This window comes from Bipolaris maydis (genome assembly GCF_028858645.1).
Source record: "Bipolaris maydis strain C4 unplaced genomic scaffold PSV08scaffold_4, whole genome shotgun sequence".
NCBI classification, from domain to species: Eukaryota; Fungi; Ascomycota; class Dothideomycetes; order Pleosporales; family Pleosporaceae; genus Bipolaris; species Bipolaris maydis.
This window is the reverse complement of record NW_027093860.1, coordinates 1,885,011-1,906,873: the sequence shown is the minus strand read 5'-3', so window position 1 is coordinate 1,906,873 and position 21,863 is coordinate 1,885,011. Positions and strand designations below refer to the sequence as shown.

The following is a 21,863-nucleotide window of genomic DNA, read 5'->3' as shown; positions in this document are numbered from 1 at the left end:
TAATATAACCTTTATATAAAAGTACTATTTTTTTCTTTATTTTATTTAAATAATAAAGTAAGATATATAGGCTAAAATTTTAGTTACGTAATCCCTATATATATAAGTATTATATCTATTTTTTAAAGAAAGTTTCTACGTCTACTAGAAAGATATAATAACTAAAATATAGCGATTTTTTAATACCTAAGTTTAAACCCATTTAACTTCTTCCTTATAGTTACTCAGCAGACGCTAGTACTATCTTGGTTAAACTAGTGCTTCTTAGCTTTTTAAATTACGTACCCGATTTAGAATAGCTCTTATATTCGCTGAGTTATTTAAGTTTTAAACCTAGAACTTTTAGTAATATATTTTTTCTATATCACCCCTCTATATAGGCTAGTAGTTTATATATATATAATGTAAAATTTTTATAAATAAAAAATACTTAGCGCGAAAATTTGAATTTTATTTTGTAATTTCCAATAATTTGGCTTCTAACGTATCTATAAGGTTCTGCGTGCTAACTAAGTAAAAACCAAAATCCTACAATTAAAGCTCACTTCAATTCCTACATAAATTCGTTTTGTTTTTGATTTTAAGCATCTTTTTTGGCCTAGAAATAAATCATTTAAAATATCAACTTGTTTCGATTTGCGTTTGTTTTTGTTACCACACTGTAATAGGCGATACTCTTGGGGTAGTAGTCCCTTGCAGCGCGCGGGAAATTTCTTGGGATTTTCGGAACGAATCATTGGGCCCGGGTAGAGGATATAGCGAGCTGGATATGTGCTTTGTTTAAAGCTAACTAACTAGTATTGCTTTGAACCATTGTGCGCCAAAACGAGTCGAAGGAAAACATGAAAAAGGGTATTAACCCCTATTATTTGTGCTGATGAGCTGACTCCTTGCAGCAATTTTAACCGCTAACGCACTTAAAGATTCTGCACCAAGCAGCTCCAGCATCGGCACAACACTGTCCATATCTTTTATCAGCCAATTCCTCAGCTCAACTGCAACTAAAGAGTCGATACCATAGTCTTGTAAACTCTTTGTAGTGTGTACATTTTCGATAGGAATCTCTGTGCGAGAGACAACCTGATCCACAAGGGCACTAAGCACGATAGTTACTGCACTATCAAAGCTTGAGGATTGCGCCAAGATGCCACGCAATGTATCGACGTCTGTAGAGCCAGTAGAGTTTTGACACGAAAGCATGCGATAGCGCGAAAACAGGGGTGCGTTCAGACCAGGAAGTGAAGTGTCAGGATGCCATGGACCCAAGCCAGTGACAATTTGAGCACGATGAGGCTCGCGCGACGAGTGGGAGATGGCGAACTCCAAAAGACGCATCAAAAGCTGCTCATCGGTAAAAGCGAAACCCTGGCGCTCCATAGAAAGTTTTACGTCAACATTCCGTTCTAGGTACCCAATGCCATGGACAGCGCCAATATCAATAACAGTGGCGGGCTGACAGCGTGCCCTCCTCCAGCGTGCAAAGGCGTCGAGGAATGTATTGGCTGCAGCATACGCAGCCTGACCAGGATTCCCAATGATACCGCTGATAGACGACTCCAGGATGAAGAAGTCCAAGTCTGCTGGTAAGTGAGTTTGCAGATTCCATGTGCCTTGCACCTTTGGGCGTACGACGGCCATATAGTCTTCTAGCGTCATGTTTGCAAGCATGGAGTCGCGCAGCACCATGGCGCCTTGAATGACACCACGAATGGGTGGCCAGTTGGATCTGGCTTCAGCTAGGACAGAAGAAAGCTGGGCTTTATCAGCAACGTCGCAAGCGAGGACAGTGGCTGTGCAACCGTTGGCGCGCAGCGTAGCGAGGGTTGTGCGAGCGGCCTCGGTGTCAGCACCTGAGCGGTTGAGCAATAGCAGATGACGGGCTCCGCGCGTCGACATCCACAAAGCAGTAGCACTGCCAAGACCACCCACTCCGCCAACAAGTAGATACGAGGCGTCTGGGCGAAAGAGGGTGCGCCGGCTGGCGGGTGGAGGCTTATACCAGACCATATCGTCTGGATTAGCGACAGCAACCATTTTGCCCATGTGACGGCCGGTCTGAATTTTGCGGAACGCGTTGCCTAGCTGCGAGAAGGTACACTTCTCGAGAGGTTCTGGCCCTCTGAGCTTGCCTTGGTCATACAAAGCTAGCACTTCAGCTAAAACTTCATGCGCTGCCTGCGGGTCATGGCGCAGCATGTAGGCTAGGTTGTAAGCCGTGAACGAAACATTGCGTGCAAAGGGAGCCATATCCAGTCGCGAGTTGACAGTAATATCACGCTGGCCCAGCTCAACAAAACGTCCATTTGGTGCAATGCAGGTCCAGGACTGACGCAACGACTCTCCAGCTAGAGAGTTCATGATTACGTCGACGCCACGGCCGTTTGTCAGTCGCATCACATCGTGGACAAAGCTAGTGTCGCGGCTGAAAAGAATGTCCTCTTCCGACAATCTGAAACGTTGCATGATTAAACGTTTCTTCTCTGTGCTGCCAACAGTGACGAGAACGCGTGCGCCGACCAGCTGGCTAAGTTCAACTAGAGCCTGTCCCAGCCCGCCGGCAGCAGCGTGGATCAAGATGGTCTCACCATGGCGCAGATGAGCAATATTGTGGATCGAGTGATACGCCGTCACATAGGTGATGGGAAGCGCCGCAGCTGTCTCTAGCTCCATGTGATGCGGAATGCGATGGGCCAGCCTTGCATCAACCCGCAGCTGTGTACAGAAGGATCCTGGCCCCATGCACGCGACGCGGTCCCCTACTCTTAACCCAACAACACCGTCTCCTACAGCGGATACGACACCGCTACACTCACAACCTAAGTCTTCGACGGCGATCTGGCCCATAGCCATCATGACATCTTTGAAGTTAATGCCTGTTGCGTGGACCTGCACCTCAATCTGACCAGTCTCCAATGACTCTTGAACGCGGTCGTCCACCGTGAAGTGCAGACTGTCGAGCAGACCGGGTGTGCCCGCAAACAAGCGACAAGGCCCCGCCTGGTCCAGGCGAAGCTCCATCGCTGTCGCCTCTCCCTGCAGCTGTTTCGCCGCATCGCCGTCCTCGATTAGCCTCGCGACATGGAGAATGCCGCGCCGTTCCTGCAGCTCTACGTCAATGTCTTCGCCACCCTGCATCATTCGTTGAAAAACGGCGGCAATGTATGCCGCTGCGGCCTGCGCCGAAAGTACCTTATCGTTGTCGAGATCTAGCGTCGTAATGGGCTTATCACCAGCTTCGGCCCGAACTGTGCGGGCAAACCCTTGTATCAGTGAGACTTGAGGATTAGAGCAGACATTATCTGCTGCACCCCTTGTTACCCAAACTATGCCTGAACACGTATCTGTGATTCTCTTCACCGCCTCCCATTCGGCTGCCGTCGGCGCCGCCAATACGGGTCTCGATAGTTCACTTAGCACTATGCATGCTTGTCCTGGTCTTGGGCGAGCGTGTTCGAGCGACGCCACATGCACTTCCGCATACTGATCTTCGCAGAGTGTTTGCAATTGCTGCAAGTCGACTCCAGCCGGTTCTCCGTCAGTCACCACGAGTACATCCAGGCCGATCGTCTTCTCGGCTTTTTGAACTTGGGCTGCTCTCTGTATAACTGTGACGTTTGGACAGAGCCTTGCATAAATATCGTAACCCATGCTTTGCACTGCACAGTCAACGTCTGGCGAGTCGGCTGATTTCTCATCGACCCAGGTTGACAGGAAGCTGGGCAACGGGCCCCAAACCAACGCAGCCATGGGCGACTTGTGCGAATTATCTACAAGAAGAATCTTGCCTCGAGCGTTCAATAGAGGTGCGGCAGCCGACAGTGTCTTCGAAAACCCTGGACTGGACCCTAACACGTTAAACGCAACAACGATATCATAAGTCTCGTTGACGATAGGAGGATTTTGCTGTGATGCTCCACTCTCATTGAAGACGTCTCTGAAACCCACCGAATCAGCCCATGATGGAAACCTCGACCTGACGGTCTGATCAATATTGAGCTCTGCGTCACTATGATGGAGGACAGCGAAAGGGATCTCACCGCCCCCTAACTCAGCTAGGAGCATGAGCAAGTTCAGAGACGTAGGTCCTGACTGAGGTCCTACAGTTAACACTCTCAGACTCGGTTTTTTGTGCCCTAGAAGATGGAGATACGTTGCGGTCGGTAGGTTATTATCGTAAAGTTCAGGTATTCTAACTGCCTCCATGAGATCGTACATTGAGGCGACATCGCTAGGAGCGACCCGTCCCGTGAGGACGTTCGACAGTCTATCAGCTGCCTGTGCTAGCGTTGAATCGACATTTTTCAGTGAGGAGATTTCATCCAGGGCGCCCCTGTGATCCGGTGTTGATAAACTCTCTAATGAAGCATGTAAGAGCTTCCAAAGGTGCCGTGACGATTCTCCAACCACTTGTGCTTGTTCAAAAGGCACCCTCGCGAGTATTTCTTTGCCTAGCTGTGCCGCAGTCTGCTTCATCTTTTTTGCCGCGATATGGTCCTTGACTTTTGTAGAGGCATTTATCATCTCGACTAGCTGTTCTTCAGTCAACATGTCTACATCAGGCTTCCAGTGTAGATTGAACGCCAATGGCAATGCTTCCCCGCTCTCTTCGCTTGAATTTGGCCTGTCCAGAGCCACCAACGTCATGTCGTCTATCGTGATTACTAATTGATTTTCTGAGCTAGGTCCGTCGGCAAAAACTGACATACTCGTGGAAAAATATCGATAATCTTTGCGAGTTGACGATGCATAAGACGTGAGTAAATCCCCTGCCTGTCGTGTCACGTTTCGGGAAATGAACATGCTCTCGATTGCGACTGGAATGGTCGCACTCTTTAGATGGCCGGCCTGCACTAATGCTGGTAGGTATGTTTGGATGATGCTGTCTAGCGTGCCTGGGTGGATGATGAAAGGAGCTTCATGTTTCATCGGCATAACAGCTGCTGTGTCTGGAACCTTTACTTTGCCAATGCATTTGTTGGATGTGCAACGCACATCACAGAGGTTTGCAAAAGTTGGACCATATTGCATCCCTGTCTCCCAAAAGTGCTCATACATATCCTTAACATCCCATTCTGTCTTGCAACAAGTTGCAAAAACTTCGCGAAGGTCGTGCTGACATGCTATTGTTGACGCGTCCTGCATTTTGCCGTTGACTAGGTTAGATAATTTGGACGATTTCAGTACGGATATAAGGCCGCGACAATGTTCCGTCCATCGATTTTCGTCGTTTACGGACGAAATAGAAAACTCATCCCAAAGATTCGATGGTGATCGTACACTTTCAGAAAAAGATCTCAGTGTAATAAAAACTTCGACTTGGCCAGGCATGTCAGGTATTGTAAGAGCAGAGCTGATCGCGACGTCACGAAACTGATATCCCAAGATATCGTTTCCCATCTCTCTCATCTGGTTACGTTGAGTTGCCGCCTCAATGGCCATCGCGATATACCCCGCTACTGGGTAGAGGATGGAAGACTGGATCTTGTGGTCCTGTAGCCAAGGCAGTTCCGACAAGCGGATGACTTGTCGCCAGCGAGGCTCTAGCACGCTCGAATGAACATCAAACACGCCGATGAGGTCCAGTCTAGGATATCGTCGTTGCCGGTAAGTTTTGCTGATTCTCGACTCGGCCGTGTAGGCCTTGGAATGATTCCAAGAATATGACGGCAAATCAACGAGCGGGGTATGCCTGGAGTTGCAATTTTGGTTCACAGCCGAGAGTTGAATAGGATATCCAGACAAGAATAGGTCGGCCGCAAGGGAAAGTATAGTAGTTACCGCGTTCTTCTTCCGTACTAGGGCAGAAAAATACCCTGTGGGGTTCGCGAGTGGTTCAGAATCTATAACTTGGCTGATTGGCCCCCCGAGAGCTGCGTGTGGACCAATTTCGATCAAGGCTTGGATCTGCGGGGTACCGGTACCATGGTGGGAGCTGACCAACGAGCTTAATGATTGGGCGAATTTCACTTGGCCTACCAAGTTGCTCACCCAATAATCTACTCCGAGCTTATTTTTGTCAAGTAATTCCCCTGTCACGGAAGAGAAAAACTTCACATCGCTGCCTGGTAGAGGCTGGATACTGGAAATAGCGCTTCGGTAGCTGTCTGCAATAAGCTCCATGTGGTGGGAGTGATATGCAACATCAACAATCAGCCGTCGATTGTAAACTCCCTTTTGTCGAAGGACGTCTTGCAATTCATCGAGAGCACTCTTATCTCCAGATACCGTGCAACTCGTTGGACTGTTGAAGCATGCAATCCCCACTTTTCCGTTTTCCAAAGCAGATAAGATGTGACTCAATTCTTGTGTCTCCATACTGACTGCAGCCATTGCTCCTTTTGCACCCTTCTTGGCTAGATTAGCGGTCGCACAACCTCGTGCATAGGCCACTAGCATGGCATCTGAGAGACTGAGTGCACCGGCTGCATAGGCTGCTGCAATCTCACCACTGGAGTGTCCAGTAACAGACTGTGCGTAAATTCCCCATGAGACAAGCAGGTCCACGAGTGCAATTTGCAATGCTGTGCATAATGGCTGGCTATATAATGCCTTGTTGATCCGAGAAGATTCAACATCTGCTTCTAGTTCATCTAGAAAACAGCGTTAGCATGAAGTATTTGCTGCAAATGAGAGGCCTACCAATGACATGAAAGTCTGCTCCAAAACTCTGAAGCGCTATATCGCATGCGATTAGACTTTGACGAAACCGGGGAAAAATACTAATAAGCTCGCGTCCCATGCCGCACCACTGTGCGCCTTGTCCAGTGAACACAAACCCAATATTGTGGCGAGGCGCCATGTTAACAAATCGTACTTTCTCTAGCTTTGTAATGAGCTCTTGAATGGTTGTAGCGCTCAACGCAGCTTTCCAGGGGTGCCAGGTACGCCGGTCCGATAGCGTGTAGGCGAGGCTTGAAAGGATTGTTTTTTCATCTGAACCCTGGCGCTGAGATAAATAGATCGAGAGGGATCTAGCCCATGCATCGCCTGCAGAAGAGTCGAATGCAGAGAGAGCGAATAACAGAGGAGTGGGATCTTCATGAGAGCGGTCATTGCTGGACATATCTTGGACGAGCGAAACAGCGGGTTTTGTTTGGCCAACGTTACCGACTACAACGCTCCGTCTACTCGCGAAACGAGTAGAATCAGTGCCCATGCTATTGTCGCGAAGGAAATCCGTAGCACTCTCTAAGATTGCATGTACATTCGCCCCACCGTATCCAAAGCTATTAATGGATACGCGACGTGTTTTCACATTATTCCAACACTCTAAAGTTGTAGGTACCTTGTCTAGGTTAGTTACGTCTTTCATAGTTTGTTTCGAGACCTACACGCAAGTTCCATTTTTCCAGCGGGATTTTCGTGTTTGGTCTCTCAAAATTCCGATTTGGAAGAATGACGCCTTGCTCCAACATAAGTATAGATTTGACAACACCTGCTAGGCCGCTTGCACCTTCAAGGTGGCCGATGTTTGTCTTCACAGATCCGATCAGAAGTGGTAATCGACGCCCAGGACTGAAAACCTTCGAGAGGGCACTGGCTTCGGTTGTGTCACCGGCCTGCGTCCCAGTGCCATGGCATTCGACATAGGTTGTATCCAGTGGATCAAGAGCAGCCTTTTTGTATACCGACCTTATCAAAGCCTCCTGCGAAACGCTATTTGGCATAGTAATCCCTGGCGTCTTACCGTCTTGATTACAACCTGTGCCCCGGATGACAGCTCTAATCGTATCATTATCCGCAAGAGCATCTTCAAGTCGCTTTAGCAGCAGAACTGCAACTCCCTCGCCCCGTGCATAACCATTGGCACGCTCGTCAAAGGCGTAGCACCTCCCGTCAGGGGATAAAAATCTATTGTGCAAATGTTCAGTATTGTGGTATCGCTAAACGAAAACATACATTACTCACTTCATCATACTCATAGTTACCATCATTTCAGGACCCAAGATCAAGCTAGAACCGGCCGCAAGAGCTTGTCTCACATCGCCAACAAGTAAACTCTGGCACGCAAGATGAAGTGCAGTCAGTCCACCAGAGCAAGCCGTGTCAACTAGTACACTAGGTCCTTTCAAGTCGAATGAGTACGATATTCGATTTGCCAGATTCGAACGTGAGAACCCAGAATTCGTACATTGGTACATAGGCACGCTCTCTGGGTCCCTCCACAGCATATCAGTGTAGTCTGTCGCAAATGAGGATACAAACACAGAAGTATCGGTCCCAACTATTTTTGACATTGGCGTTCCAGAGTTTTCGAATGCCTCATAAGAACACTCAAGCAACATTCTCTGCTGTGGATCGAGTGCAGCAGCTTCTGCTGGCGACACGTTGAAAAATGGCGCATCAAAATTGTAGACGTCCTGTTGGAACCAATGGCCGTACTCGACATTGTGCTAACCATGAACATTAATAATCTAGAGAATGGTGTATATCACAATATGCTATGTATTTAGCGGATTGAACTTACAGTACCATGACGACTCGAGTCCGGATGATAGAAACCCTCTGGATCCCATTTCTTCGCTTGAACTTCTGCCCGGCTCTCTCTGCCCTCAGAAATCATGTTTAGCAATTTCTCAACGTTTGTTGCATCACCTGGTCCGCGGAAACTCATACCCACAACCGCAATCGGTGTGATGCCGCCTGTTTTAGAATCGCGAACTGTCATTGTAGAGTCAATGAATAGTAAATCTAGATTGAAAACCAAGGTTGTAATAAGTCAAGATCACAAAACTTCCAATAGGCTATATATACATTTTTTCTTGTCTTTCTTAAGTAGATGATTAGAGAGTATTTTCCAAGTTTGCTCAGAAATACCTAATAAGTTTACCAATCGAAACGGCCCTTGTCTGCATTAACTTATTATTCTAGTTGAATTCAATCTAGTTGTAAAAGCAGCGTGATGCATTATCCTTGTAGCAAGCTCTACGGGGAACGCTTTCAAAAGTTGTCGCTCCTACGGTAGACACGGTTAATAGTAAGATAACACCGAAATATAGCTAGCTTTCTCTAAAAGGGAGTATTAGTAAGTATTTTCTAAGCTAGTATGTCTAAATGGGCTTAGTAAGCTCTACTATTCCTATCTATTAAAAATTATTTAGGAGATTAACTGAAATATAGAGAACTATATAAGTAATATTTAGTCTAATAATATTTAAGTTAGCTGATAGGGGTGGGGGCATGCGATAATAACTTTTGAAAGTGTTCTTCGTATAGCTTTGCGGATTGCGTAGGATCAGCTCTTAAGAGCACATTTTTCACTAACTTTTCACTCCAAACGAATTACCTTTAATTCTAATAACGATGTTAGAACTCTACTATATATAAGACCCTCCCCGTAGCTAGATCATGATAACTATTTAATAGGTTGAAACAAGGGTCTTTCGTCCCCGCCCTACCTTAGCTAACAGAGGTTTCTAGGCTATTCCTAACCTAGATATCATCTAATTGCTCTAGCTCTTAAGTTACCTACCCTTCTTATACCCGTTACTATCTTCGAGCTCAATCTACTATATATAATATAGAAATCGCTTAATATAAGTGTTATAGGGTAGGTTATATACCTACTCTATTATAGCCTAGTTGAAGGACGGATACTATAAGTAGACACTAAGCCTCCGATACTTTACATAGACCTAAGCAATATAATAACCTTTAGCTCCTAATAGTATCCTAAAAGGCCTAGCCTATAATAATTATATTACTTTCTTTATCTTAAAACCTAACTCTATAATAGAACCTACTAGAAGCTATAGTAGACGTAGAGATAGTTAATCTAAGAGTAATGCTAGAAGAACTTCGACGCCTCTAATAATAGATTAAAGCCTAGAGGGCTATAATATAATAAATAGAGGAAGATAATAGAAGGTTATAAGATACCTAGCCTAGGCCTAACCTAGAGATAGACACCCCTCTACACACGCTTATAACAATAAACGCCTAATATAAACTACTTTCTATAGGAGAACTCTTTAATAGCTATAAGCTTACGTTCTAGACCTAGCTAGTTATAATTAAGTATAAACTTATAGTTAACTAGAAATTTATTAGTAGCTTAAGAGAATAGTTTACCTTTATCTAGATAAATCTAGGCCCCTAAGTTTAAAATTAAATAATAGCGTACTATAAAAAAGGTAGAATAAATAGCGAATTTAGTCTAGTGTTACGATCTAAGGTAAGCTGCTTATAAGTAATTAGTTTGGAGGATCTAAAGGGATAAGTTACGCCGCAATCCTTAAACCGTGCTGTAGTTACGTAACTAATTATATAAGATTAGATATATCTAGCTAATTAGGGCGCGATTATTAATAATTACTTTATTAATTATATATAATTACTTTAATAGCTAATTAAAACTACGCCTTCTACCTAATCGTTTATAATTACTATATTAATTGTATACGATTACTTCTACTCTCTAGTATATAGTATAAGTATTAAGCCCTTATAGCTTAATATATTTAACTTAAGTTTTAAGTATAAGTGTAATATAGAGAGTTATTCTACTTACACGTTACGTCTAATATTATACCCTACTACTCTATCTATAAAAACTAACTAATAAGAAGCTTAATACTAGAAGTTTTATATTACTTCTACTTAAGCTATACTTTTAATACTTTAAATACTCTTATAATAAGTAATATTAAAATAGATACTTTAGCCGCTTCTTAAACTAAAGGAACTATAGCTAATACTTATAAGCCTAACTTTTACTATAGCGACTATAATAAACTTAAAGCCTAGCTCCTCTAAGTTAACTATTACTTCTACTTAGCTAGTAATAAGATTAACGAAAAAGATAAAGTTATCTTAGCTATTAGTTACTACTAAAGTAATATAGAGAAATAGTTTAACCCTATTATTAAATAATATATAGATAACTCTATTAATAATAATAAGAATACTAACCTAGTTAAAGACTAGGATCCTTTAAAAATAAGATATAATAAAACTTTTTACTCTTTAAGGAATCTTTAATTATAGTATAAAAGATTTAGACCTTATACTAAACTAGGTTTATTACTAATTATATAACTTAATTTTAGTAGTATATAATAAATATTAAATAGAATAATAACGCTTTTATATATATATACTAATAAGGCCTTAAGCTAATAGTGCGCAGAGAACTTATAAGAAGTAGAGCTAACGTTACTAACCTTAATAAACTTATAGTAGAAGCTATTTAACTTAATAATAAGCTATATAAGCTTATATTAGAAGAATAACTATTTAACTAGGGAATATATAACTATAATAATAGAAATAATTAGCCTTAATAATAGTATTACTAATATTTATAGCCTAACTAAGGATAATAAAAGAGCTATTAGCCTAAAATATCTAGTATATACGCAACTAATAGATATAAACCTATATACCTTAATAATATAAATTAAGAAAAGAGACCTAGTAAGTCTTACTATAAGAAGAATAAGAATAATAAGAAAAAGATTAACTACTATATATATAGTAAGAAAGGCTATATAGTATATAACTACCTAAGTAAGAATAAGATTAAATAATACCTTAACGTCCTATACTATAAATTAAAGCTAGATAATAATAAATTATAGAATATTATTACTTAATTAGAGATTATATACTATCTAAATAATATAGAAGTTATTAGTAGATTAGATAACTTAACCTTAACTATATCTAAGAATATATCTAAAGCTAAACTAATTAGTAATAAAAAATATAAGATACTAAATAAGAAAGAATAACTTCTTATATTTAGTTATAAGAAGATAGTATAATTTTAAGAAGAGAATAGACTATTAACACTCTATATAAAGAGGTAAGATAGTGTAATACTAGACTTACCTAAGACTTATCTAAAAGACAACCTAATAAAAGTAAATAGATAGATTAATATACTATCTATACTACTTAGATAACCTAATAAGGCCTATAATAATAATAAAATACTACTTAATAAATATAACCCGCTATAGTACTTATAATTAAATATTAACTTTTATAAAGTTATAATAACCTAATAATTACTTACGTACGTATATATTATAGCTAATATTAAGAGGTTAGAATAAAGACTTATACTCTAAAAGGTAATATAAGTATAGAAAATATAAGAATAGAATAACTCTTATAAACCTATATAGTACTAGTATAATATAAGAAATAGAAACTATATAAGTATATTATAGACTATATATATATATAACTACTATTTAACTTACTACTTAGATTAGAGAGAAGCTAAATAGAGTCTATAGTATACTAAGAGTATACTTAAGTATAAATAGCTATAGTATAAATATAAGAATAATAGCTACTTAAAATACTTATAGAATAAGAAGACCTCTAAAATATTATATAGATATAAATAATATGTAAAGTATAGTACCTAGATAGCCTCTTAATAGAATATAGAGAAGACTAATAGTATATATACTTTAGTAATAAATATAAGAAGTATATAGTAGTAATAAACTATTATAAATATTAATAAGAAGAGTCTTTTTTAGGCTAATAATAAAGTAATAAGGCTCTTTTAAAGAAATTAACGTACTAAAACCTCTAAAATTAATAAAGCTTAAGATAAAGCTTAATAGAATATAGATATAGATACTAGTAGATTTAAGATTATAAGTAAACTATATTTTAAAATATATAGTAGCCTAAGCTAGACTTAAAGTATAATAAAAATAATAGCCTTACCTACTATATATAGCTAATAGTAAGCTAATACTAAATAAAAATAAGATTATATATAAGGTTAAAAAAGTAATACTTAGTATTTAGAAGTATATAAAAGAGATTAATCTAAATATTATTATACTAGCTACTTATAACATTATTTTAAAACTTCTATAACTTAGGAAATATAAGTTATAAATTAACTAAAAGTTAAAGATATTTTAATTTAAGTACTATAGAATAAATATAACTATAAGCTAGCCTACGTATTAATAAAGTTTAATAGTAAATAAGAGTAATATTACTAAATAGTATAATAACGCTAAGAAGAGAGTATACTTAAAAGGTAGTTTCTAGGATAAGAAGCTATACTCTATAGATACTAAAACTAGACTAATAAATTATAAAGTAAAAGAAAAAGAGAATAATATAACTCTAGAGTTCTCTAAATAGTATAAGAAATATAAACCTTTATTTTAAGAAATAGTAGATAAAATAGCGTTACTAAAGTATAAACTTTAGAACTATAAGATAGTCTTATAAGAAGAAAAGATACTAACTTTTAGGCCTATATATTAACTATTAGAAAAAAAGCTTAAGGTACTAAGAGAGTATATTAATAAGAGTCTAGCTAAGAGATATATTTAACTATTAAAGTTACTAATAAGATATCTAATTATATTTATACTAAAGAAGAATAGGATAAATTAACTATATATTAATTATTAGTAACTTAATAATATTATAGTAAAGAATTAATATTTACTACTAAATATTATAAAGCTTAGAGATTAATTATCTTATATAAAGATCTTTATAGCGCTAAATTTTTAAGATAAATACTACTTTATTAGAATAAAAAAAAGTAAAGAATAGAAAATAGTATTTAGAACTAAATATAAATATTATAAATATTTAGTTAAACTATTTAGGCTTATAAACGCTCTAGTAATATTCTAAGAACTTATTAATAACGTACTTAAGCTATACTTAGATATATTTATTATTACTTACTTAGATAATATTCTTATTTATTTAGAAGATAAAAAGGATTATATTAAATATATAAAGATAGTACTTAAGGCGCTAAGTAAATATAGCCTTAGACTTAAGCTAAAGAAGTATAAATTCTATAAGACTAAGGTTAATTTCTTAGACTATATAGTAGAAGTTAATAAAGTATAGATAAGTAAAGAGAAGATTTAAGTTATTAAGAACTAGCTTATACTAACTATAGTTATAAAAATCTAATTATTCTTAGAATTTATAAACTTTAACTAGTAATTTATTTAAGACTTCTTAAAGATTATAATACTAATAATATAACTTACGCGTAAGGATATACTATTTATATAAAGTAAAGAAGTAAATAAAGTCTTTAATAAGCTTAAGATAGAATATATTATACTACTATACTTTAGAATATTTACCTTAGGTATACTAATAAAGATTAAAATAGACGTATTAGACTTAGCCCTAAGAGGCTATACTAGTATATTTATTAATAATAAATAGCACTTAGTAGTATACTACTTAAGAAAGTTCTTAGAACTAGAAAAATAATATAATATAGATAATAAAGAACTACTAGCTATTATAGTATATTTATAGTACTAGAGAGTATATATAAAAAGCTACTTAGAACTTATAATCTATATAGATTATAAGAACCTAGTATACTTTATAATAATAAAGGTACTTAACTAAAGATAGACTAGATAGGCTAAACTACTAGAATAATATAAGTTTAAGATTATCTATATACTAGGAAAAGAAAATAAAAGAGCTAATACTCTTAGATAATAGTATAATATTATAGGAACTAAGACGATAGTTAATAGACTTATACTTAGAACTAATAAAGACAGGACACTAGGACTTACACACGAACTTAATATTATTATAAAAATTAGAAATAATCTACTTAAAGAAGTATAATAAACTATTATTAAAGAATATTATAATAATTCTATATATAGACTGTAAAGAAAGTATCGTAGAGAGGATATAATACTTTCTTTATTAAAATAAAGAATAGCTTATATAAGAATTTTATCAGAATAAGATTACGTAATATATTACTAATATAGTAATTACGTAATTGCTTACTAATGATTATAAAAAATCAATTAGTAATAGCTTAGTAATCAAGCTTAGTAAGTGCTTAGTAATCAGGCTTATAATCGTTGATTAATAAAGATAATAATAGGTATAAGAAGATATAATTGTAGCTAGGTAACGATATAACTATAGAACTTAAGCTTCTTTTATAGAAAGCTTACGGACTAAAACTTTCAATTTCGTCCGATATAATAAAAACTTAATATAATCGGTAGTTATCTACCGTTAACTACTCCTACCAATGAAATAACAAGTAGTTAACTACCGTTAACAGCTGACTTACCGGTAGTTAACTACTACCAATCAACTATTAAGTAGTTGACTACTACTACTAGCTTATTTGTCGGTAGTTATTAACTACTAATCAACTATCTAGCAGTTAATTAGCTGTTAACTCCTCTTAACAACTTAGTTTGTCGGTAGTTAACTACTACCAATAAGATAACTATTAGCAATCCAGCGTTGATACTAAGAAATCGGTAGTTAACTTCTACCAATTGATTTCTTAGTAGTTATCTTTCATTAACAACAAGGTTATTAGTAGTTAGCTACCGTTAAACAGGGTTAACGGTAGTTAAGGAGAGTTATTAAGTAGCTTATTAGTAATTAATAATAAGCTTAAAACAGCTAGTAAGAAATAGCTTAAAAATAATAAATAATAAATAAGTTATAGAAGTAATTACTAAGTTATTTATATAACGCTATACCTATTATAGCTATTATAATAAATAAAATAATAGAAAAATTATTCTATAACTTACATAGACACCTAGGAATTACTAGAATAATAGAACTTATTTAATAGAATTACTAATTTAAAAGTATAAAAGATAAGGTTATAGTATATATCGCTAAATATAAAGAATATTAAAGAAAAAAGTATAGTATATATATACTATATAGAGAGATATAAGCTTTAGAACTATTATAAGAACTATAAGTAGGTATCTTTATAAACTTTATTATAGAATTACTAGCTTTAAAGGATCTAATAACTAAGGTTACCTATAATATAATACTTATTATAGTAGATTACTTTATAAAGTAAGTAGAGTATATACTATTTAGAAATAACTATATAGTAATAGACTTAGTATATATTATTTACAACTAAATTATTTAATATTATAAAATACTAAAGTTAATTATTAGTAATAGAGATAAACTATTTATATTTATCTTTTAGATAACGCTACTTATAGTAATTAGAACTAAGAGAAAGCTATTAATAGCTTACTACTTATAAACTAATAAATAGATAGAATAAATAAATTAAATAATAAAGATATATTTTAGGATTTACGCTAATTATTAGTAAGATAATTAGGTATAACTATTACCTATAGTATAGATAGTATATAATAATAAAATATTAGAAGTAATAAGTAAAATACTATTTTTTACTAACTATAAATAATATCTAAATCTCTTTACTAGAATATATCTAAGTTTAAAGATAGAAGTAGCTATTATAATAGCTAAATAAGTTAAGAAAATTTATAAAGAACTATAAGAGTTACTTAAATAGGCTTAACACTAGAGTATTTCCTATTAGAATAAGAATAGAAAAATAGCACCTTAGCTAAAAAAAAGAGGATATAGTATATCTACTTATAAAGAACCTTTATACCTAATATCTAAGTAAGGGACTAAACTACGTTAAAGTTAGATTATTTTTTATTTTTAAGTAAAATAGACTAGTTACTTATATACTTAACTTACTAGCTAATATAAAGATATACCTAAGATTCTATATATAACTATTTTTGGCTCTGGCCTTTCGGGAACAATTTTTATAAAACAAAATTTTAGGATTTATTAGAACTAGTTATATAGATATTTAAATTAGTAACTACGCGCGCCTATTCTTAGCTCCACCTATTGAAACCGTCACGCCCGCCTATTAATATCGTCACACAGCGTCCACACGAACGACAAGCCTGTAATACCTTGCTTGTACCTAGCTATAAATACTTAGCTCTCGACCAAAGAACTACAGGATTAACTCTATCCACGCCTTGCTCTCTTTATTCCACAACCTATTAAAAAACTCCCTCTACTTAATCGTTAGTTCTATAGCGTTAATAGCCTCGTTAATAAAGTTGATTTTACTACTAAGCTAATAGCGAGTGTCCTCTAATAGTTCTAACCCGCGTTTAAGTATAATACGCGTGCCTACTAAGTAGATCGCGTAAGCGTTAACGTTATCTATATACGTATACTTATCTATGATACAGATACTAGTTAGATCTCTAGGTATAGTATAGTCTAGCTAAAGAACACGCAGCTTATATAGCCTATCTAGTATCTAGCAGCTAAGTTCGTATTTAATATTATAAGATAGCTAGTAAAAGAAAGCTAGTATAGCCTTTAGAGCTGTAGTAGTAATCTTAATTAGTTATTAGTATTATAAATTTAGCTCGTTATAGGGAAATACTCGCGATAGTAGCTATAAAATAAAGCTTAATATAGTAGTGAGGGGAGTTAAGATTAAGTTGTAATAGATTTGTGCCTTTAATAAGATATAATATAGTAAATATATAAGTACAGGAGCGCTTTGCGCAATATATTCTTATTATAACTATAGTTTATTATCTTATCGCAACTGTAGTTCGCTGTTCTACTACCTTCGTCGCAATCGTAGTTCGCTAGGCTACTACCTTCGTTGTAACTGTATTTTAGTTATTATACCTAATAGAGATTTATCTATTTAACATATACCTATTAAGAGGCTTTAGTAGTAATACTAACCTGTTTTTTAGGGTTTAATAGGGTCTCGTAAAAGTCTACTTAAATCCTTTTATTACGTACTTTAACTATAAAGCTAATTTTTTTAATACTTAATTCTAGTAGGTTGGGGTGTAGCCTGCTATTCTTTTCTAAGATAATTAATCTAATACGCTATATAGCAAATAGAGGGAAAAAATTCAAGCGATAACTATTAAAACTAGTAGACTCTAAAATACTACTATAAAAGATATTCTATTATAAATCTAAAGAGGAAGATAAATTTAATATTAAAAGGATTATTATATACTAAATAAAAAGAAATAAGACTAAATATCTAGTTAAATAGTTAAAATATTTTAATAGTAACAATATATAAAAACTAGAACGTAACCTATCTAACTATAAATAAAAAATCTAAAAATATTAATAATAATAGTAAGAATTAAACTAAGCGCCTACTAATAAAAATAATAGTCTTAGTATTTTGATCTTACTAAGATAAGAACAGCTAGACTAAAAGAATAACGAATAAAATATAATATATACTAAGGGAAAATTATACTATATACCTTAAATAGAACTTAAGCTTACAACGCCTAAGGTCGTAATAGACTTATTTAATATCTTTAATATTGCCTATATTATAGGAGAAAACGCAGCACTAATTAACGCTACTAGATAATTACTATTATCTACTATCTTAGTATTATAAGTAATGAAAAGGATTCTCTCCTTAACGAGGGGATAGGAGGTAAGAAGCCTATAGAACGTCTATATTAAAAGGTAATAATTAACGTAGAGCGTAGATTACGTAACTTAGTATCTTACTAAGATAGAATATCTAGAGATACTAGGTCCTTTAGAGATACTAGAATATCTAGAGATACTAATAATATTTAAGATACTAGTAGCTTAGCTAGATACTAGGACTAAAGTAATAAGAATATAAGGATAGATAGATTTTATTATTTACTCTTATTATAGTTAACTTAAATTATACTTTCTTACTAGTATTTTTACTTAATAAGATTATTACCTATTAGTCTATAGTAATATAGATTAAGTTATCTAACCTTTTATTACTTTTCTATCTTAAATATACTACTCTACTATCTTACTAGATAAACTTTATAGAATACTAATATAAGACTTACTAGCTATAGTAGTAGATCTAACTAGAGTAGTATAGACTTAAACCTTATATAATACTTTAATTATCTATAGATTTAGTAGACTTAGAAAGATTAATATTAAGACGCTTAATTAAGATTTAAGAATATCTTATAACTAAGCTTAGTTATAGGTAGGTACTAGTAGACTAGTCTAGAGTTCTAAACTAGACTAGCAAATAAGTATACCCTACTATAGTGTTAAGTAGAGGTTAGGTTATAGTCGCACGGGCTACAGGTATAGGTTAGAGTTAGATTATATAGGCTATAGGTATAGGTTAAGGTTAGGTTATATAGGCTATAAGTATAGGTTAGAGTTAGGTTATATAGGCTATAAGTGTAGATTAGAGTTAGGTCGTATAAGCTATAGGTATAGGTTAAGGTTAGGTCGTATAAGCTATAAGTATAGGTTAGAGTTAGGTTATATAGGCTATAAGTATAGGTTAGGGTTAGATTATATAAGCTATAGGTGTAAGTTAGGGTTAGATTATATAGGCTTAGGGTTAGAGCTAAGTTATAGTTATTTTAATATACTAAGAGGTAGAGTTTATTATATTTATTAATTATAGTTACGCGCTAAGCGAAGACGCTTCTAAGCTAGCTATACTATCTTAGAGTCCTCTATGTAATCCTCTATAATATTACCTATAACTATCTTATTCTTACTTTCTACCTCTTCTATATTAGCTAGAAGGGTAAAAAGATTACTAACCTTATCTAGTAGTAGCTTATCCTAATTAGATATATTAAGAGACTAATTAGGTTCTTTAGTAATAGCTAGCTTTAAAACTATTATTTACTAGATTATTTAAGCGCTAAGATAATATCTCTAATCCTTAATAATATTCTTTATAATATTAAAAACTTACTCTATACTAACTTAAGTAATAGATATAGTAAGGATATTATAAGTAACCTTAGTAAAGTTAGGATAAGTTAATAAGTTTACCCTCTACTAGTCTAAAAGATTAAAACCTTTATCTTCTTTAATATATAGAGTACTAAAGTATAGTTTACCCTCTTAGTAAGTTAGACCTTTCTCTTTATTTATTTTCTAAGTAATAGAGTTTTAGCTAGAGCTAGATAAGCTACTAGATTATAGTTAAAGTATAAGAGGTTTATAAAACTACTTAGAGCCTTATAACCTCTAGATATAAGAGCTTATACTTAACTATTAGCTCTCTTAGCTATTATAGCGGCTAATATAGTTAAGAAACTATTTTTAGTAGATATACTTATTATCCTAATTCTATATATTATTTTAGTTATATAGTTAGTATCTTACTATAATAAATAACTATAATAAAAGTACCTTATAGACTATAAGTTTTTATATAAGATTAAGTATACTTACGTAGTTAAAAATATACTTCTTTTTATAATTAGTCTTAGAATAGTATTTACTTAACTTTACTTAACTTTTCTCTACTATATCTCTTATAATCACTAGCTAGTTAATATTCTCTTAATTCTCTATATTCTCGCTAAAGTTATTAGTTATCTAATTTAGAAAATTAAAAAGTCTATTATATATTAACTAGATATATTAGATCTATAGCTTTTTTTTATTTAGATAGTTTATAGTAGTTTTAAAATAATATAATATCTATATAAATAATCTTAAGATAATACTATTTAGCTAAACTAAGTTAGAGTCGTTTAAATTCCTAAAATAATACTTCTATCTTATTTAAGATACTTTCTTAGTTAACTAGTACTTAGAGTGCAATCTCTTATTTTAGCTAATTATTAATATATAATTAAAGCTTAATCGCACGCTTATATATATTAAAGGTAGAGTTCTATTAAGTTTTAACGTCCTAGATTATAGATAGACGTTCCTTTAGTAGAAGATATTATTAAGTAGTAAAAAATTGCTTAAAAGGCTATAGTAATATATTAATAGTAATATAAATAGCTTATAACTAGTATAGAGTAAGTATATAATAAATATCTATAATAATTAATAATACCTTTTATAGTAAATTTAGTATAGAGGTCTACTAAGTAATATCTTAGATATAATATCGTTATAATACCCCCTTATTACTATTATTATCTAGACTTAATAGTTTAAGGTGTTAGATAATATCTTAGATAATAAGGTTAATAATATAGGCTAGATAAAGGATTAAGTTCTTATTTTAGCTCTACTTAGTCTGCCTTTAGCGTAGCTCTATTTTAATTAACTAAGTAAAAGTACTATTATTACTTATATTATTATAAGTAATATATAGTAATCTTTATATAGTATTAGTCTTAGAAAGAACTCTAAGTACTTCTTTTACTATAGATTTTCTAGTATAGCTACTATAAATAAGAATAAAATCTAGAAATTTCTCTTAGAGCTTCTATTAAGTATTAATATAGTATTTTTTAATTATAAGGAAGAAAAAGTAGTTAGTTACTAACTATATATTAAGAGTAATAGATAGCTTAGTATTCTTACCTAAATCTAATAATAGATTTTCTATAGCCTTAGAGTATTAATCTTAGAATAATTTCTTAAATTTATAATAGCTAGTTATTATAGCGTTAGGCTAGAGAAAGTAGATAAAATACTAAAATAATAGCTACTTAATTACTTAAAATAACTAGTTATTATTAATTACTATATATATAAGTTCCTCTTTAAAGGCCTAAGTAAAGTACTACTAGACTAAGCTATCTAAAGCTTAAAGTTAACGCTAGGGTAGTATAATTAGTATAGAAGAGTCTTATTTATATAATAAAGATATTATAGATTAATAAGTCTAGGTTTAGAGATAGTTATAGAGATAAGTAGTACTAATATTACCTCGCGTTAGATAATAGAGGACTAGACTATAGTTAAGATAGAAAATAACTAAGTCTCTACTAGATATAACTACTACCTTACTAAAACTATTCTAAATTTAGCTAGTATAATAAGTAGATCTCTACCGCAGCTATTTACTTAGTAAAGACTTAGCCTAGGCTATTCCTCTCTACTAGTCTTTCTATACTAAGATAATCTCTTTCTCTTAGTTACTTAGTCTCTTAGTAAAGACTAGATACTTTAAAAGCGTTATTATTATATAGCTACTACCTTTAACTATCTAAGAGGTAGTTATCTAAAATAGCTAGATAATCTCTAGGATACTAGGTTATTATTTAGCTATTATAATATATAAAGAAATTATAAGATATAATAAA

General features: G+C 34.0%; 1 protein-coding gene across 1 annotated transcript; it reads right to left on the bottom strand.

The window, feature by feature from the left end:
- Positions 1-755: 755 nt before the first annotated feature.
- Positions 756-8,668, bottom strand: PKS1 (uncharacterized protein; the record flags this gene model as incomplete). Its single annotated transcript, XM_014217059.2, has 5 exons — positions 756-6,590; positions 6,640-7,285; positions 7,332-7,851; positions 7,909-8,393; positions 8,468-8,668. The coding sequence occupies 5 exons, from the start codon at positions 8,666-8,668 to the stop codon at positions 856-858; spliced, it is 7,587 nt and encodes a 2,528-aa protein (XP_014072534.1). The 3' UTR covers positions 756-855.
- Between the last annotated feature and the right edge of the window lie 13,195 nt (positions 8,669-21,863).